Genomic DNA, 19,250 nt, shown 5'->3' on the forward strand with positions numbered 1-19,250 from the left:
GGATAGATAGATAGATAGATAGATAGATAGATAGATAGATAGATAGAAAAAAGAACTGGATGAGTCCTTTGAAATTATTTAGGCAAATCCCTTCCTCTTATAAATAATAAAACTGATTAGTTTTGATTTACTCTTCCAATCTAGATACTTTTTACATGCTTATTCTGTTTTACAAGGTATTACGTTAGCTATAAGTCCCAAATTCAGTCTAATTAAATCTGATAAACTAAGTTTCTATGTCTTTCCCCATTGTAGACACTTAACAAATATTTATTGATTAATTTGCCATTCACACTAATTAGTCAAGGATAGAATTTATTTTTTAATTGTACTCCATTATGTGATGAGGCAGAGCAAGAAAAAGTGGGGAGGAGGATCATTGTCATTACTTTGTTCTTATTTCCTATCTACCCTAGAGTTTTTACTCCAATCTTAGTTACTTAGTCCTCCAGCTTTCTCTTCTGCTCTATGTTCCTATACAGAATCAGAGGGGAAAAATGACAAAGGCATTAATCATATCCTTAGCTCACATTGCATGCTTGCCCAGTAACTACAGATCATGCACCTAAGGTCCCATCTCAGGACCTGTTTCTTGGCACTGACAAGAGGGTGACAGTCTTACTTTACTGCTAAGTCTTATCATAATTGCTAGGAATAAAAATAATAAATTTTCATTCTGATATGCCTATGGTCATTGAGCATCTGAATATAAAAGAATGTTATATGTATATATATATATATATATATATATATATATATATTTATATATAAAAATGTTTCTTTTATGTTCAGTTAACCAAGGCAATAGGCCTAATTCCATCACAATTCTTTTGTATTAATTGATTGAACTAATTCTCTTCTGTGTTTAACAGGACCCCTTCTCCCCTCTTGCCCCACAAAAGATATAGTTATAGGGGACAGAGAGAGAACAGTTTCTGGACCCTAAGTTAAAATATGCAATAATAAGAAAGGTAGCTGGACCACTTATCATTAGTTGAAGAGTAAACTGGAAATTTTTATTATTCAGTGCATATGGCATTAAAATATGAGTCCAACTCCGGATTTTATTCTCTTTTTTTAATTGCCCCTAAAAATTTATACACAAAAATCTTTCTAATTAATCTCTCTCTGCTACCAAATAAAAAAAGAAGTAAAAAGTGCCAATTCCATTATAAAAATGGAGAACACCAAGGCACTAAATGTTATCAAAGTTTCAAAGTCCCACAATAACTCATGATAGAATTGAAGACAAAAAATTCAGGTCTTCTGATCCACAGATCCCACTTCTCAGTATTGCTATCATTAACCATTTGGATACCTGACTTCTGAAAACGGGGATATAGCATGAGGCCCAAATCCTGCCTCTGAGCTTGGGCTTACATTTCCCAAGCCTCAGTTTCCTCATCTCTTAGAGAAGTATGGCCTATATGGCCCTTGAAGTCTGTTCCAACTGAAGATTTGTAGCAAGATGAATTTCATAGGATCTAAACTTAACAGCTGGAGGGACTTTGTAAACCATAAAGTACAGTAAATATCTTAATTCTACAGATTGGGAAACTGAAGCAGGGAGAGATTATAAAAGCCCAGAAATCATTATAGCTCTTAGTGGTCCTATCTAGGCTTTTGTTTCAATTAATTGGGTTTTTGTTTATTTTTAAACCCTTACCTTCTTTCTTAGTAACAACTCTAAGACAAAACAGCAAAGGTAGGAAGGTAAGTAGAGTCTAAGGCCAGATTTGAACTCAGGAAGATGAGTCTCCCTGAATCCAAACTTGGTACTCTATCCACTGTGCCACCAAGCCTCCCTTTTCAGAAAAATAGATTGAAAATAAGTTGTTAGCCTACATTTATAGAGGGAATTTTCTCATTTTAGATTTCTCTGTATCAGTGAAATTGTAGGTTCTATTCATGTCTGAGATAGCTAGGTGGCTGTGTGGATAAGAGCCTGGAGACAAGAGTTCAAACCTGACCTCAGACACTTGCTCCCTGTGTGATCCTGGGCAAGTCATTTATGCAGATTTTCATTTCCTCAACTGTGAAGTGGGGATGATCATAATGTAGCATTTGATTATTTATAAAATACTTAACATACTACCCTAGCACCTAGTAATAAATGTTTCTTTCCTTCTTTCAACACACACATTTAGAATGAAACAACATGACCTAAAACACCATGAAGAATGATTGTAATGATACTAATAATAATACTAATAATAATATCAATAATTGCCAACATTTATGTAGCATTGACTATGTGCCAGGTTCTGTGCTAAGTGCTTTAGAATCATTTTCTCATTTGATCTTCATAATAACCCTGGGGGGTAGGTACTATTAATCTTCAGTTTTTTAGATGATAGAAATGAAGCAAGCTGACATTGAATGATTTGCCCAGGGTCATACAGCTAGGAAATATCTAAGGTCAAATTTGAACTCAGGTCTTTCTGTCTCCAAGCCTGACTCTCTATCCACTTCACCACCAAGCTGTTCCTAATAAATAAAGGTACAGCTGGAAAGATTCATCACTTAGAAGATCTTATTTTTCAATGGTTATAGCCTTCTAAAATAACTTAGGGTTGGCATTTTCCATGTTTGATGAATTTTTTTCCAAATTGGTGAATTTTTTTCAGAAAAATAAATAAGATTTCATTCAATTAAATTTTATGATGTAGAATGGGTATAAAGAACACAGAAAAATAGAGTATAGTTGACAATGACAGTGATGGTCATCATCACGAGGAAGGAATCACCTTGCCTTTCAATAGTGAATTTTATAAGCTATAGAAAGTATTTACATGTGTATTAGAGAGAAAGAATATAGTTAATGGAGGTATTGATAGGAAGGGAAACTGTTATGTTAACCAGAGGCCAGAGAGGGCTTGGGTAGGCTCTTTAATCAATCAATCAATCAATTGAAATTTATTAAGCACATACTGTGTGCCATTAAGCCCTGGGAATACAAAGAGAGAAAATAGACAATTCTATTGTTTCATCTATTTCACAGATGGGGAAACTAACAACTTGCTAATTGTCTGACCTTGAGAAAGTGTCTTAAGTACTGTAGGCTGCCATTTTCTCAGACATAGAATGAAGGGGATGGAATAGGTAGATGCTAACATTCTTGTCAGCTCTAAATCTAAAATTTTCTGTGTCAATAAGTAAAGTATGCCATGAAGAAGTGAATCTCACTGAAATACTGTTTTGAAAAAAATCAGGAAAGCAAAATTATAAGGCAGAGAACCTGAGTTTTGGAGGAAAAAAACTAAACAGTCCCACACTGGGATGGAACACAAGAGAATTCACTTGAATTAACCAGCAGCACCCATTCCTCCATCACTATTCAGGTCCTGTTACCTGCACATAAAATGAAAACATCAAAAAATCATTGATTTAGAGCTGGAATGGGCCATAGAGGATAGTGAGCTCATTCTCTTCATTATTCAGATGGGGGAGGTGAGCCCCAAAGAGGATGAGGGTCTTGCCTAGGATTCCAAAGCTAGTAAGTATCTGGGATGACTCCAATTCTTCCTGGTCCAAGTCTAGCTACTGTTATCAATTATAGGTAATAGAATACTTTTATTCTATTTGTAATTTATAAGTAATAGAATATATGAATTAGAAATATTTTGTTCTAATGATATTACTACTCGATATGTATTCTTTTAATGGTATAATGGGCATGTGGCCTCTGAGTCAGGATGACCTGTGTTCAAGTCCTACCTCTGATACATACCAGTTGTGTGATTCTGGACAAGTTGTTTAATTTCTCAGTGTACCCAGGCAGTTCCATATGACTTAAAAGTTGCAAAGTAGGGGCAACTCTGTGGCAAAGTGAATAGAGCATGAGGCTTGTAGTCAGGAGGACCTGAATTCAAATCTAGTCCCAGATATTTTCTAGTCATTGGTCTCTGGGCAAGGCACTTACCCACATTTGCTCTTCTGTCTTAAAATTGTTGCTAAGACAGAAAATAAGAGTTATAATTTTTTTAATTAGACTAATGAATTAGTAACAAAGCAATGACCAATGCTAACCTGCAGGGAAGTTTCTGGTAGAGTGTTTCAGGAGTCAGTACATAATCCTGTTCTGTACAACATAACAGCTGTTACCAAGACAGAAAATAAGGGTTTAAAAAAAGCTGCAAAGAAATTGTTCATTTGCATTCATAGAGAATAGGGTCAGCAAGGCAACACAGCAGATAGGGCACCAGAAAGAGAGTCAAGAAAACTCATCTTCTTGAGTTCAAACCTGGCTGCAGACACTTACTAGCTGTGTGACTATGGGCAAATCACTGAACCCTGTGTGCCTCGGTTTCCACATCTGTAAAATTAACTGGAGAAGAGAATGACAAACTACTATACTATCTTTTCCAAGAAAATACCAAATGGTATCACAGAGTCAGACATGACTGAAAAATGACTGAACAACAAATGAATTCATAGAGAGATTTTCCTCATAAATTCCCAGTGAAATCAGGGTTCTAGTCTGAGTAATTTGAATAGGAGTGAAAATGAGGATCTGTCATCTTCTTCATACTTCTTGCCTCAACTTCATGTCTCTGCCATGAACATCACCACTCAGAATTATATGAATGCCAGATATAATAATTTTTATTGCCAAGCAATATTATGGGATAGGACTAGTAAAATTTCAAAGATGCCTCTGTAAAAGCTATCCCACTTAAAGTGGTATCAGCTGAAATCCATAGATTTCTTGTACTTTCCTTTCATTCATAATAGCTTCTCTCTTGTTGTTGCTAATTGAAATAGTTTCTTTGCACAAAGGAGATGAGTTCCATATATCTGGAATGTTCTCCTTGTCACCTTTGCCCATTGACATCGCTAGCTCTGGCTGAGGTTCCTCTCAATACTTCCTCTTACAGGAAGCCTTTCCTGATTTCTCCAGTTATTAGTGTTGACCTCCATTCCACTCTACTGAATTTACTCTATATTTCTTTTTTTAACCCTTACTTTCTGTTTTATCATTTCTAAGACAGAAGAGTGGCAAGGTGAGGCAGCAAAGGTTAAGTGACCTGCTGAGAAAATTTCTGATCTATGAAGTACCTGTGGTCAGATCTGAACTCAAGTCTTCCCAACTCTAGGCCTGGAGCTCTATCCAGTGTGCCACCTAGCAACCCCTATTATTTCTTTTCTGTTGGTTTAACTATATTCTTATGGTGGAGAGCAAAACCCATTTCAATTTTGTCTTCATGTCTCTTGGGGTCGAGGACATAAGCAAAAACTAAACTTAACTCCATCTTAGCTTCTCCCTCTTCTGTTCCTCTCAACAGACTCAGTATCAGTCCTGTCTAGAGGGAAATAAACAAAATGGCCAAAGGATTGAGGAAAAAGAGCTTACAGGGAAATGTGACTAACATTTAGTCTAAATGAAGCCAATACTTAACCTAAAGAACAGACAGCTGACAAGTGACTCTATGAATAAAATACCCTTTGAATGCATGTCTGGCTATGATAGTGACTGACTCCACTTTGGATAGAACAAGGGAAATGAATTTAAACCCAACAGCAACAAGATTAAAAAACATGGGTCTATATGAATTGGGGGACTAAGGAGGGCTATAGATAGATCTTTAGGAATAGGTCAACATATAGCTTTGTGTCTAGGTTAGTTCACCTGTAGTTCTGCGAAGAAACAGGAGAATAGACAATATGACCCCAAGAGGTTCTCTCCTTTGTATTGTAATTATCAAGCATGTGGCAGATATCTATACAACTGAAGAATGTGTGTATTTTATAAATATAAATATTTATAAATATTTTACAAATACATTTCATAAAATATGTCTATTTTATTAGGGACTTACATTTTTTCTTTCCCTTGTTCCTTTTGTGTTTTCTGTGGAAACCTCTATCATGAAATTAGTTGTCATGTCTTATGGAGACACAATGTGTGCCCATATGCATGCGTATGCACACACACACACACACACACATGCACACATGCACACCCACACACACACACGGTGCAGAGGATTCATCTTGGTGTAGTAAAAAGAATAATGGATTCAGGATCTAAGAACCTGGATTCAAATCTGTTACTTACTAGCAATTGATTTTGAATAAAATACTTAGCCTTGGTTTCCTTAACTATAAAATGAAAATATTGGACTAGATGATAAAATTAATAAATAACCAACATTTATAAAGTTGTTACCATGTGCCAGGCACTGTGCTAATCTCTTTACAAATATTATTTCATTTAATCCTTATGAAAATACTGAGAGATAGGTATTATTATCATCACCTTCATTTTGCAATTGAGGAAACCGAGATAAACAGAGCCAGTGGGTGTTACATTTGAACTCAGGTCTTTCTGACTTCCAGACCAGATTGGCAGTGCCACTTAGCAGCCTCACGACATATAAGCCCTCTTCTAGAATAATAATTAACAACAAAACTAGCAGCTAACATTAGCAAAGTATTTTGAAGTTTGTAAAGTATTTGTCATATATAATCACAGTTGATCATCATAACAACTCTGTGAACTCATTTTTACATTCTTCTATCTGGTTTCTTTTGGGAAAGAAAAGATGATGGATAAGAAAACTAAGATTCAGTGACTTGCTCAGGATCACACAGTTAGCCAGTGCCTGAGGCAGGATTGAACTTCACCTCTTCCTTCCACCAAGTCCAAAATCTATCTAATAAACTACCTAGTTACCTGAATAGTATGACTGTGCTTTTCTGTAGCCTCTACATCTTTTCAAGTCCTAGGAATATTGCAAAGTCTAACTAAAGCTTGATCTCCTTGCTTCTCTCTTTCACTACTACTCATATAGTGACTCCATATAGTTATAAATAGTGCAACATCAGTGGAGATAAAGTCAGACCTTGAATTAAGAAGTCCTAAGTTAAAATCAGCCTTTGACACTTACTAGCTATGGGACAAGAGACAAGTCATTTAACCTCTGTCTATCTTAGTGTCTCATCTGTAAAATGGTGGCTAGGTGGCACAGTGGATAAAGTATCAGTCTTGGAGTCAGGAGGACCTGAGTTCAAATCCAACCTCAGATACTTTGATATAGATATTGGGAAAGTATCTATTAAATAGATTACATATCATATAACATATAGACTAGATTATATAATATAGATTATATATAGTTAAGTGACTTGCCTAGTATCTATTTTATTATATAGATAAATATAAATCTAGTATCTATTGCCCCATATCTATTATATATATATATATATATATATATAGAGAGAGAGAGAGAGAGAGAGAGAGAGAGAGAGAGAGATATACATAGATATAAAATAGATACTGGTCAAGTCAGGAAATGGAAAGCTACTCAAGTATATTTGCTGAGAAAACCCCAAATGCTGTCGCAAAGAGTTAGACATAATTGAAATGAGTAAACAATACATTGGGATAATATTAGCAGCTACCTCCCAAGATTGTTGTAAGAACAAAATAATGTAATATTTGTAGAGCACTTTGCAAACTGTAAAGAACTATATATATATATATATATATGTATATATATATATATATGTATATATATATATATGTCCTAGCTAATAGTAGTAGTAGTATTTATCTTCTGTAATAATACACATACAAACACTTAAATGTTAACTGCCTAGTGTTGTTTTTTATGAGTACCATGCTTGTATCTTTCTCTCTCCAAAGACATTGTAAGCTACCTGAGGGCAGGAGACTAACTTCTCATATTATCTCAATGTTTAGCACAGCTCTGGCCACTTACAAAAGACTGAATCAAACAAATGTTTCCTTCCAATCAGAGAGCTACTAGGATACCATGATACCACCAATATCTGTAATGAAATCTCAGGGTGATGTTCTTTAAATTCTTACATCTAATTTCTACCTGTTTTAGTTCCCCCCTCCCCTTGTTGCATTCCTTCCAACTTGTTCCATACCCCTAATTATCTCTCCTCCCTTCCATGTGATCTGGAAACTTCTCAGTCTGATTATAACCTATTTGGGTCATCAGGTGAAAGTGCCAGATAATTGCCAAAAACATTTACTGGAAGGTAAAAGACTTTTTGAGTTGAGCATTTCATTCACTTCTAAACTTGAACTTGAAAAGAATCAGAAGACAAATTCCAACTCTTTCTCTCTCTCTCTCTCTCTCTCTCTCTCTCTCTCTCTCTCTCTCTCTCTCTCTCTCTCACACACACACACACACACATACAAACACACACACACACACACACACACACATTCAATACCTTTTTTCACTTTAGGACAGAGGTTAGTTGTCAAATTGGGGTGTGACTAGGCAACTTTTTTTTTTATTAAAAACTCCCAAATGGCTCTCTGAATACAATCCGGAGATGCTAGAACTCCTGCCTTGCCCAAGCCCCTTGGAGGGATTATAATTCTCTAAAAGGAAGAGCCCTTTGGCTAAGGGTCTCTACAGACTTTCTTTTCTCTGAACTGCTGTTTCCAGGGGGTCACTTAACTCTATCATCCATAGCCCCTAGGCGGTGGGCAGCTGTCAACAAGGAAGACTCCCTTAGCCACTGGCTACACATATGCGGAGACCTACAAAAAGAGGAGGGCCCAGAGCCCAAGCTGGCAGGCCAACTACTTTGACTGTCCTAATGAGGACTAATTAACCAGTTTGGCTGAAAAAGTCTTCTTAATATTTAAGAATATCACAGCTTTAGGGACATAGTTTGAAAAAATGTCTTGCCTTATAGGCCACCAATAAATCATTTAGAGGCTACTGTAGCCTTATATATTACACAGGAAGCAGATATGTTTATATTTTTGGTATATGGTTATACTAAAACTTTGCATCTGGATAAAAAGTTTTATCACGTTTCCAAAATCACTCCAATTTCCCAAGCATTTTTATCTGCCAGTATTCCATAAAGAACACAAGGTCCTTGAGGCCAAGGACTGTTTCAATGTGGTCACAATCTCCAAAGCCTAACACTGTACCTGGCACAGAGTGGGCCCTTAACCAATGTTTATTAACACAAATAGAATTGAATTGACTCAGTCATTTAAAATATTTGTTCTTGGAAGCAGTCAGGTGGCTCAGTGGATTGAAAACCAAGCCTAGAGACAGGAGTTTCTAGGTTCAAATTTGACCTCAGATACTAATGTGAGATTCTTGGTGAGGCACTTACCCCCCATTACCTAGCCCTTACCAGTCTTCTGCCTTGGAACCAATATATAATATTGATTCTAAGATCGAAAATAAGGGTTAAAAGAACTATTCTTCATTACACCAAGCAGAGGTATATCTACTTATTTAACCGAGATGAGAAAACCAAGGCAAAGAGACAAAAAAGCCAGAGGAAAGCCAGTGGCTGAGCTTACCCCTGCATCCTCATTCTCTTCCAAGTTTCTAGCCTCCTAAACTCTAATCCTCACCCTAACCCTAACTCTAAATTCATGCTTATTTTTCAATAAAGAAGCCTACTGATCTGCCTTTTCACAGGATCAAAAAATTAAAACCTTAACAGGGTAAAGGCAGGAGGAAGTTGCCCTCTTGGCGAAAAATTTCAAAGACAGCAACCCTAACTAATTTCAGGGTTTCTGGCTATGTTGTGGGAGCCATCCAGGGCAGACATGTCAAAGGAGGGTTCTGGAAACAAAGGCACTCTATAAGGATGCTGCCCACATTGGTTTTCTTGTCCTTGAAGCCAAATTAAGGAGGCAGTGGGATCCAAAGACTCAGGAAAAAGGGCTCCCAACTTTGATGCCCCTGGGATCTCATCTCTGGAATTAAAAGGAAGGCTTCCCCTCTTCCCTTTCCCCACACATTCTTGACCATGAGCCTGGAAGGAAGAATTCAATCAAGTCTTCCAACTTACCAAAAAAGAAGAAAAAGCCCCAAAAGGGAAAAAAAAAAACCCTTATCCCTTGGCCCACATGAATAAAATTAAAATCACACCACACACACACACACACACACACACACACACACACACACACACACACACACACACACACACAGAAAAAATACCCTCAACCCCTCAAACTCTACAGACCTTTAATATGCAGCATACTGAGAACACTAGTAGTGATGTCAAGCAGCAAAGTTTGGCCGCTCTCCACTGTGACGTTGTCGCCATCTTGTGGCCAACCTTGGGGAATCCAACTGTGAGCCCTGGACCATCTGCGACAGACCTGAAGCTGAAAGTAGTCCTGGGAAAGAAAAGGCCATTTTTAAAAGAAAAATTTAATCTAGTTTTCCAATAAAAGTCAGATGAGTTTGAGTGAGTCAGTCATAGAAGGTGCATTCGTAGGATTTTGAAGAGACCAGAAAATTAAGATCAAGGGCTAAATCTTTGATGCCATGAACTGCTTCCTCTTTTTTCTTTTCATCCAACAGTTAAAACAGGAATCAAGACTGAAGAGAAAATGAACCTAGAAATGCCCAGTGTGTCCATGTATTGCAACCAGATGATGGCTCTTGTAAACTCATGGATAGACATGGGAAGGGTTTCTTATTTGTTTCTTTTGTTTTTGTTCTCAATAGAGGGTGTCTTTCTACCTGATAGTGTTGGGAAGAAGGGTGAGGCAGATCTAAAGGTTTTATTTTATTTTATTTTATTTTGAGGGCTATGTATTGGGAGTTGTGCAAAAAGTAATAAATAGCTGAGAATAGTGAGAATTAAAATGTTCTGCTTGATGGGTGGCATTTTGCTTTATATAATTGGTATCATTTTTCACTGGCTCTTACTGCCAAGTATCCCTGTTTTATAGAGACATTCCTCTTTTCAAGTGCTTCCCCACCCCCTCCTCCCACTCTACCTTATTTGGTATTATTATTGCCTTTTTTCCTTGGATCACTCACTCAGTAGCACTGAACAAAACCCATACAGAGGGGGAAAAAGCTGACTTCAGGACAGACTAATAGCCTGGAATATCATTAATGAGAGGGTCAAAAAGAGAGGCAGAAAAATAAAGGTAGAGAGAGCAAATCACCAACTTACTCATACTTTCTCCCCCTTCAGAAATTTATTTTTTTTCTTTTTTAACCAAAAAACTCAACATGAGAAAGCATTTCCCTGCATTCATTGCAAAGACCAGAGACCACAAGTATGGAATACTTCAAATAACATCAGACTTTTTTCTATTCTTTTTGTTCTTTGTTAAAAGGGGATGGCTCTTTAGGAAGAAGGGCAAATATATAGGAAATGTTGGTGATGTAAAAACAAACCATAAAGCTAAGGGTGGTGGTACACACCTGTAATCCCTGCCACTTCAGAAAGCAGAGGCAAGGGAATCACTTAAGATTAGGAGTTCTGAGCTGCAGTATGGTTTCAAGGCAACCAGGTGTCTAAATTAACTTCAGTATCAATATGGTAAGTCACTTGGAGTAGGAACTACTATTTTGACTTAGAAGCAACAATCAGTCCAAGACAGAATCAAAGCAGGTGAAAGCTTCTGTGCTGATCAACAGTGGAATCAAGCTGAGTCAATACTGCACTTATAGCCTCAAAAAGGGGGGGAAAAGGCAATGAAAGATATCAGAGTGTCACACTAAAATTATGGGACTCTTTCAAATCAAAGAAAAATGCTTTCTGGTCCATGTTATGACTTGCAGAAAGAAGCACTCCACACACACACACACACACACACACACACACACACACATACATATATATTGAAGGATCTTAGTCTAAATCCAAGGTTCTCTTTGTTTTTGTGGGGCCACATATATATATATAAACATATATAAGAATAAGGAAAGGATTAGATTCTCTTAAGTAAATGTAAACAGCATATTTCTGACTTTTACCTCAAAATTCCTTCTCCCACCTTAACTCCAGGCTTCACTGAAATATTGAAGCATAAGTATATCTGTAGTTAATATTATTCTGGTAAACATTTAACAACCAGCTCTTAAGAAAAAAAAAATGTATTCACAACACACTTTTGAGTTTAGCCTGCATTATTAACATGTCCTCCACAATTTTTAAGTCTATTCAGTCAACAAGACAATAAATCAAACCCTGATTTAAATTGTCAAATTTCAGAATGTAAATATTCACAGTGAAAATTTAGCAAATGGCTCAGAAAGTTCAAGCAGTATTCAACACACACTTACTTAACTGCCCACCAAATCTGAAGAGAGGTGCTTCTATATAATAGCTATCTCATAAGTAAGGAGACAATGAGATGCAGTGGGAAGAGTTCTGGACCTTGAATCAGAGAACCAGGGTTTGAATTGTGCCATTTATTGCCAATCTACCTGCTACTTTTTAAAGATACAATTTTAATAATCATTTTCTGACATTTTGCTATTCATGCTCCTCTGAGATGACAGGTAATATGATGTAGTTTATACATGTGCTATCATGCAATACACATTTCCCTGCTTGTAATGTTGTGAAAGAAGACAAATCGCTTTTACTAGAGCAAAATTCACAGAGGAAATAAAGTGAAAAATGGTATGCTTCAATCTGGATTCAGACTTCATCAGTTCCTTCTATGGCAGTTATGTTTCCACCTGCTACTTTGACCAAGTTTCCTTATTTCTCTGATCCTCGTTCTCTTCAACTAGAAAATGAAGGATTTGGATTAGACAACCTCCAAGTGTCCTTCCATCTCTAAATCTATGAGACTATGATTCTAATAGTTCATCTATAAAGAGATCATTGACTAATTAAGAACAAATCACATATTCTTAACTCCTGCTGATTACTAGTCATTCAATAAGGACTTATGAAATGCCAACTATGTGTAAAACACTACGTTAAAGGAGATAGAAAGATGAATAAGGTGTACTCCTTGCTCTTTAGGATCCTATAATCTAATAGCATTACAAATCTGTTGTGAGTACATAATCCTGGGATAATTTTAGGCAAAACAAAAGGATATAAATGACAAGTGCTATTACCAGAAAGTGATGTAAGTCCTACAAGAGAAAACATTAATCCTAAATTCAGAGGATTTTTGAGTAATAGAGTCTCATAAAGGATTTATAATCAAATCAAATCCTTATAAAGGATTTGTAATCCCACTTGGATTTTAACCATTTCTGCTCATTACAGACCTGGCTCTTTTCATTGTACCTCATTATGTCTCTAATATTTTCACTATTGCTATAAACATAGTGTGCACCAGAAATTTTTAGTGGTATAGGAGATGGAGTAATAGACTTTGGTTCAAATTCCAACTCTGATATTTATTGTCTACGCAGCCCTAGAGAGGAGACAGAGAGACAAAGAGTGAGCAAGTGAGATAGAGTGAGACAGATAGACAGACAGAGACAGACTTCATCTTTAAAATGAGAGATGCTTTAGGTAGATACTTCTTATCATTCTAAGGTAAAATCAATTTATTTAATTTTTTTTAAAAACACATGGAAAGAATTACATGGAATTATAAAGAGTGAGATGAACAGAACCAAAATAAACAAGAGAAATATATTTTTATACATACATATGTATTTTTTACCAAATGATGTGTTCTCTAGTGTGGAGAGGGTAGGGAGGGAATAAGATACTTAGAAATTTTAATGTAACAAACAAATAAATAAATTTTATTTTTTTTCTAAATGAGAGGGGTGGATTAGATGACCTTTAGTATCCCTTCCACCTCTAAATCTTTGAGTTTTTGTTAGAATAATGAATAATTACTCTTCTAAAATTCTTGCTAAAAATATCATAATGACTGAAGTTAGGGAATCAAAGTATATTACAACACAAATGAGAAGCTATAAAGAAACCTCAACATCTTCATGGAATCACAGATCGGAAGGGGATCACATAAGTCATCTCATCACCTTATTGGACCCTTTCTTTTCCTCTTACCATGTTTCCTTAGGAAAATTATTTGTCTTCTGCAAAACTGAAATAATTTAATTTGTTTATCTAAAAAGGCAGATGTGATAGAGTAACTAACACAATTTTACAGATGAAAAAATTGAATCCCAGAAATTTAAGTGATTTTCCAATGTTCATATAACTAGTACGTAGCAAAAAACATATTAGAGTTGAGGAGTCTCTAGTTTCATAACTTCTATATAATCCAGTGTTCTTTCTACTAGGTTAGAGTATGGAGGATTTCAAAGGGCAAAAACTGTCTTTTCAAATATTAGCCAAGATCTGCTCTTCCTATATTGATTTATTATCTTTGAAGGAGTCTTTCTTCAGGGGCATTTAGGTGGCACAGAGGATAGAAAGCCAGGCTTGTAATTGGGAGTACTTGGGTTCAAATCTGGCCTTAGACACTTCTAGCTATGTGGCCCTGGACAAGTCACTTAACACCATTTGCCTAGTCCTTATCCTTTTTTCTTATAGCTGTTACTAAGACAGAAAGTAAGGGTTTAAAAATAAGAAAGTAAAGATTCTTTCTTCCATATTTATGACAATCATCAAGTTAAGTGCATATACAGTACTATAACTAGGATTTTTTTTTTACCTGGAGCAAACACCATGAAGCATTGCCTCAAAATGGGGGAGGAGGGAAGAGGCAGAGGGCAAAAATGGTAAGAAACATGAGAATGTTGGCATGAGCCTGTCTTGAAAGCAGAGAAGGGAATAGAGTGGGTCAACAAAGGAAATCCACTCACCTGAGTATCTGGTCATTTTCTCTTTTAAATAATAATTCTTACAAATTAGGTGCTAAATCCTATTGTTTCTAGGCTACTCAAAACTGCAAAGGCTTTCAAATCCCTCTAAATCATGTACCTTCTGAATATAGCACCTTGGCTCAATTTTCCACTTTCCCCAACCAACTTAATGTCTACATATATGATACACTTTGAAACTCACAGGATATATGGATAAGTTATCTGGTCTTCTATCAATAGATCTCAAGGTGCTTGGAACATATTTGTATGTCAACTATAGTATAAACAAATTGCCTTACTCCCAGGTTTCAGAAGATTAAAAAATCATTTTCCCAAGAACACATGGTGAGAAATACAAGGAAGACTCATAACATGCTTAGTCTTGATTAGTCCATGAAGTCTGTTGAACCAAACACTGTATAAATATCTAGGGGTTTTGTAAAAACAAAAAGCTGAAACTTTTCTGCCTCAAAGAGGAAATTTGTGTCATTCATTTTGTTCTTTCAACATGTCAGAGTTTCCCTGAACTTCAGGGTCTGTGCAGTATCTGCAAATCTCCTATGTTGCCCTAAATGGACTGGCAACATCACCAGTTATCTTGAAAGAAGATGTTGATCAGCCTGCTGGGACAATAAGCAATGCAAGGACTTTGTTGAGCATGTGTGTTATGCATGGGGATCCTGTTATTGCTTGGCACTTAAGCACAAAGCAACCACATGCTTGACAGCAATTCTTTACTGTATAAAGACAAAGAGGCAGCTAGGTAGTAGAGTGGATAGAGTACCAGTCCTGGATTTGGTTTGATCTAGATTCAGATGTGACCTCATACACTTCTAGCTGTGTGACCCTGGGCAAATAACTTATAGATCCTGCCATTTCTACAGAAGGTAAAGTATAAAAATTTTTAAAAGACGAGTAGAGCCCCAGATTTGTTGATTGTTAATTTTTTTTTAATCTAGAAGTTTTTATCCCAACCCTGTCTCTAAATTTCCTTTCTTCTGTTCCTTTCCTTTGGGTTTACCAATTTAATACTTAAAATTCTCCTGCCTATAGAGCAGGCAGGAGGTGAGGTATCTGATCATAATCCATAAAATTCTCCTGCTCTATAAGAGCAGGCAGGAGGTGATATACACCACCATCATCATCGCTAAAGACAAACAGACTCTTTCCAAAAGCTGACATATGACTTGGGAAAATTTAGGAGACTTCTCTGAGAGGACACTCTCCCTTCTAACCCAATCCTAGTTCTCCACACATAAATCTGTACCCTACTTCTTGTTGTGCTGTTCTTCACTGACTTCTTCAACAAATATTTATAATGTCTACTATGTACATAATGTCTAAAATTCTCACAAATTAGGGGAATGAGATAGATACAGTTTACTTAGGAGTCAGCAAAGCATTTCACAAAATCTCACCAGCTAGTCTGATGGACAACATGAAAAGATGTGGAGAGACAATAATAGTATAGTTATCTGATTTTGGAACTAGGTGAATCATCAGACCAGAGAACTTGGTCAGTTCTATATCCTAAAGGCATTTAAACTTTTTAAACAATACAGGTCAGCAGGATTTTTTTTCTGTTTTTGTTGTTGTTGTTGTTGTTTGTCTTTGATATAGTTTAGTTTCATTATTCTCCATAATTTAGATAGAGCTTCTCCAAAAAATAGCTAGTTCCAGGGGGCAGCTTGGTGGCTCAGTGGATTGAGTCACACCCAGAAACAGTAGATCTTGGGTTCAAATCTGGCCTCAGACACTTCCTAGCTGTGTGACCCTGGGCAAGTCACTTAACCACCATTGCTTAGCCCTTATTCTTCTGCTTTGAAACCAACACACAGTACTGATTCCAAGACAGAAGGTAAGGGTTTAAAAAAAAAAAAGCTAGTTCTAGAAATTCAAGAGTTTGTTTATTGTTATATATGATGAAAATCAAATATTTTCCTTGAAACTGTTAGCTCACATACTAACCATTGGAAGATTGAGCCTCTAACATGGTACATTAGGAAATTCCATAGTCTTTCTGGGTCTTTATACCTGTGTCTAATCTATCTGCATTTATCTATATCTGCATGTATATGTTTAATGAAACATTTCAAACACTAGGCTTTGTAAGTGTGGTCTCATCTTATAATGACAAATATAGGGAATATGGTGGAATAGGCCATGAAGCTTCCCTCTCCTAATACTTCCCACAAACAACCAAAAATAACTCCAAAAAATCAAGGCTAAAAGCAGCAAAAAGAGATAAGAGTGTAGAGTATAGCTGGGCAGCCAGGGATAACTAGGGGGGAAGATTTTTCCCTGGCCTCAGTCCCACTACTGTTAGTCCTGGAGGCAAGAACAGAGCAAACAGAGTGAAATTAATAATAAGATAGCCCCTGGAGGCAGAATTGGCAATCTCACTTGCATCCCTGAGGGTACCATTGAAATTGACAGGCCGAGGACCCTGGGAGCAGCTATGTCTGCTGAGACCTTGGTTCCAGATCCCCTGCCTGCCCACAGTTGAGGACTGAAGGAATGGACAACACAGAATCTACAGGTGCCAGGCCTTAAAGGCAGGAACTTAAACCTCAATGCTAAGAGAGACTTGAAGATCAGAGTCTAGAAACTTTATCTATCTCAGGCTGAAGCAGTAGGAGAGGAGTGAGAAAGGAGCACATACCAGAGAATGTGGTTGCTAAGGGACTGGGGAATCATTTGTGGTCACTCTCATGAGAGTGGAGTCCCTGACTGTTGCCACAGAAGCAGGTGGACTATTGGCAGAACTGCCCACAGGTTCTGGAGCACCTAAGGTCAATCATAGACTGGGGCTGGAGCAAAGGACTAGGAGTACATCTAACCCTGGATTACAAAAACTGGAATAATAAATAGGACCCAGAGGAAAACAAACACAAAAAAAATAAAATCCTGAAAGCAGAGGTAATGTATCCCAACAAAATAGGAACCCTGGGACTCAAGCTAAGAGCCAATAATTAAGTCTATTGGCCTGGTCACTATAATTTTAAATAAATATGAGTAAGCAAAGAAAAAAGAAATCAAATATTGATAGCTATTACAGAGACAGAAAAAACTTCAGCTCAAACTCAGAGGACAATGAAATAAAAATATCTACTTCAAAAACAGCAAAGAAATTCAATAAATGGCCACAAGCTCAAAAAGAGCCTTTGGAAGAGTTTCAAAACCCCTTCAAAAACAAATGAAAGAGGTTGAGGAAAATGAGAGAAAAAAATAAGAGCCATGCAAGAAAATTTTAAAAAATTATGAAAGATCACCCACAACCATTCTGGAGGGAAATTTGGAACTATGTCCAAATGGCTATAAAACTGTGTATTCCCTCTGATTCTGTAATACCATTATTGGGTCTATATATCAAAGAGATCATAAAAAAGGGGTAAGAATCTACTTGTACAAAAATATTAATAGCAACTCTTTTTGCTGTGGCAAATTAGAAATTGAAGGGATGTCCATCAATTGGGAAATGGCTAAACAAATGGCAGTATATGTTGGTGATGGAACACTATTGGGCTATAAGAAATGACAAGCTTGTTGCTTTCAGAAAAAAGCAAGAAAGATCTGCATGAACTAAGGCAGGATGAAATAAGCAAAACTGGGAGCACATTGTATACAGTAACAGCAATATTGTATGATGGTCAACTATAAAAGACATAGCTACTCTCAAGACAATTCTGAAAGACAGAACAAAGAATACTCTCCACCTCCAGAGAAAGAATTGTTAGAGTTGGGTGCAGATCAAGGCATACTATCTTTCACATTAATTTGTTTACAGTTTTACAGGAGGATTTAAGGGAAGGAGTATGAATTGGGAGGCACTTGTCAGAGGAATTTTAATATCAGAGGAGGGATTTAGAAATAAGAAAGGAAGGAGACAGTGAGAAGGAATAACGTAGAAGGAAATGCACAGCTAATAACTATAAGTATAAATAGAATTAATTCTTCCATGGGAAGAAAATAGGTAACAGAAAGGATCAAAAACCAGGACCTGACAGTATTGTTTACAAGAAACACACTAAAAATGAATGACATACATAGAAAGACTGGAGGAAAAATATACCATGCCTCAGTTGATACAGAGAATGCAGAGGTAGTATTCATGATTCCCAATAAAGCTGGAGCTAAAACTGATATAATTAGAAGGGATGAACAGGGTAACCATATCAGGTTGAAGAGTACTATAGATAATGAAGTATTATCAATACTTGACCTGTATGCTCCAAGAGTTATAGCATTCAGATTTTTAAAAAAACAACTAAATGAGATGCAGATGGAAATAAATAACAAAATAATAATAGCAGGAGATATTAATAGTTCCCTCTCAGAACTAGATAAAAAACTAAAAAATAAATTAAAAAAAGAAGTTAAGGAGATGAATGGAATTTTAGATAAGTTAAATATGATAGTTATACCTGCATGAGGCAAGTAGAAGATCTAAATCTGAGCATACTCATAATCCAAACATAGTTTCTGGTGGGACAACAATGGTTTAGAGACCATAAATATTCTACAAAATTTTTACTTTAAGACTCATTATAATATGTAGATAATTCTGCATTCCTGAGGGATTGTGGCATTGGAACAAAAGTTCCACTGGATATGACCAAACTGGAATGACTTGGTTTTGGAAAGAGTATGATCCTGGTAACATGCTGCCCAAGTATCAATATAGTTAAAGATGGCCCTGGTAATGTATGTTAACTGATAACTAGATGG

The 19,250-nt window shown here is 36.4% G+C and overlaps 1 protein-coding gene across 2 annotated transcripts in view; it reads right to left on the reverse strand.

The window, feature by feature from the left end:
- The window catches only part of PKHD1 (PKHD1 ciliary IPT domain containing fibrocystin/polyductin), a 770,507-nt gene that overhangs the window by 499,923 nt on the left and 251,334 nt on the right, over positions 1-19,250 (reverse strand). The window contains exon 36 of one of the 2 annotated variants that reach the window (XM_007484081.2): positions 9,988-10,132. In XM_007484081.2, coding sequence (XP_007484143.2) covers positions 9,988-10,132 — 145 coding nt within the window. Of the gene's footprint in view, positions 1-9,987; positions 10,145-19,250 lie in introns of both variants that reach the window. The other variant, XM_016431130.2, reaches the window with a different exon arrangement.

The sequence above is a fragment of the Monodelphis domestica genome, chromosome 2 (genome assembly GCF_027887165.1).
Source record: "Monodelphis domestica isolate mMonDom1 chromosome 2, mMonDom1.pri, whole genome shotgun sequence".
Taxonomy (NCBI): Eukaryota; Metazoa; Chordata; class Mammalia; order Didelphimorphia; family Didelphidae; genus Monodelphis; species Monodelphis domestica.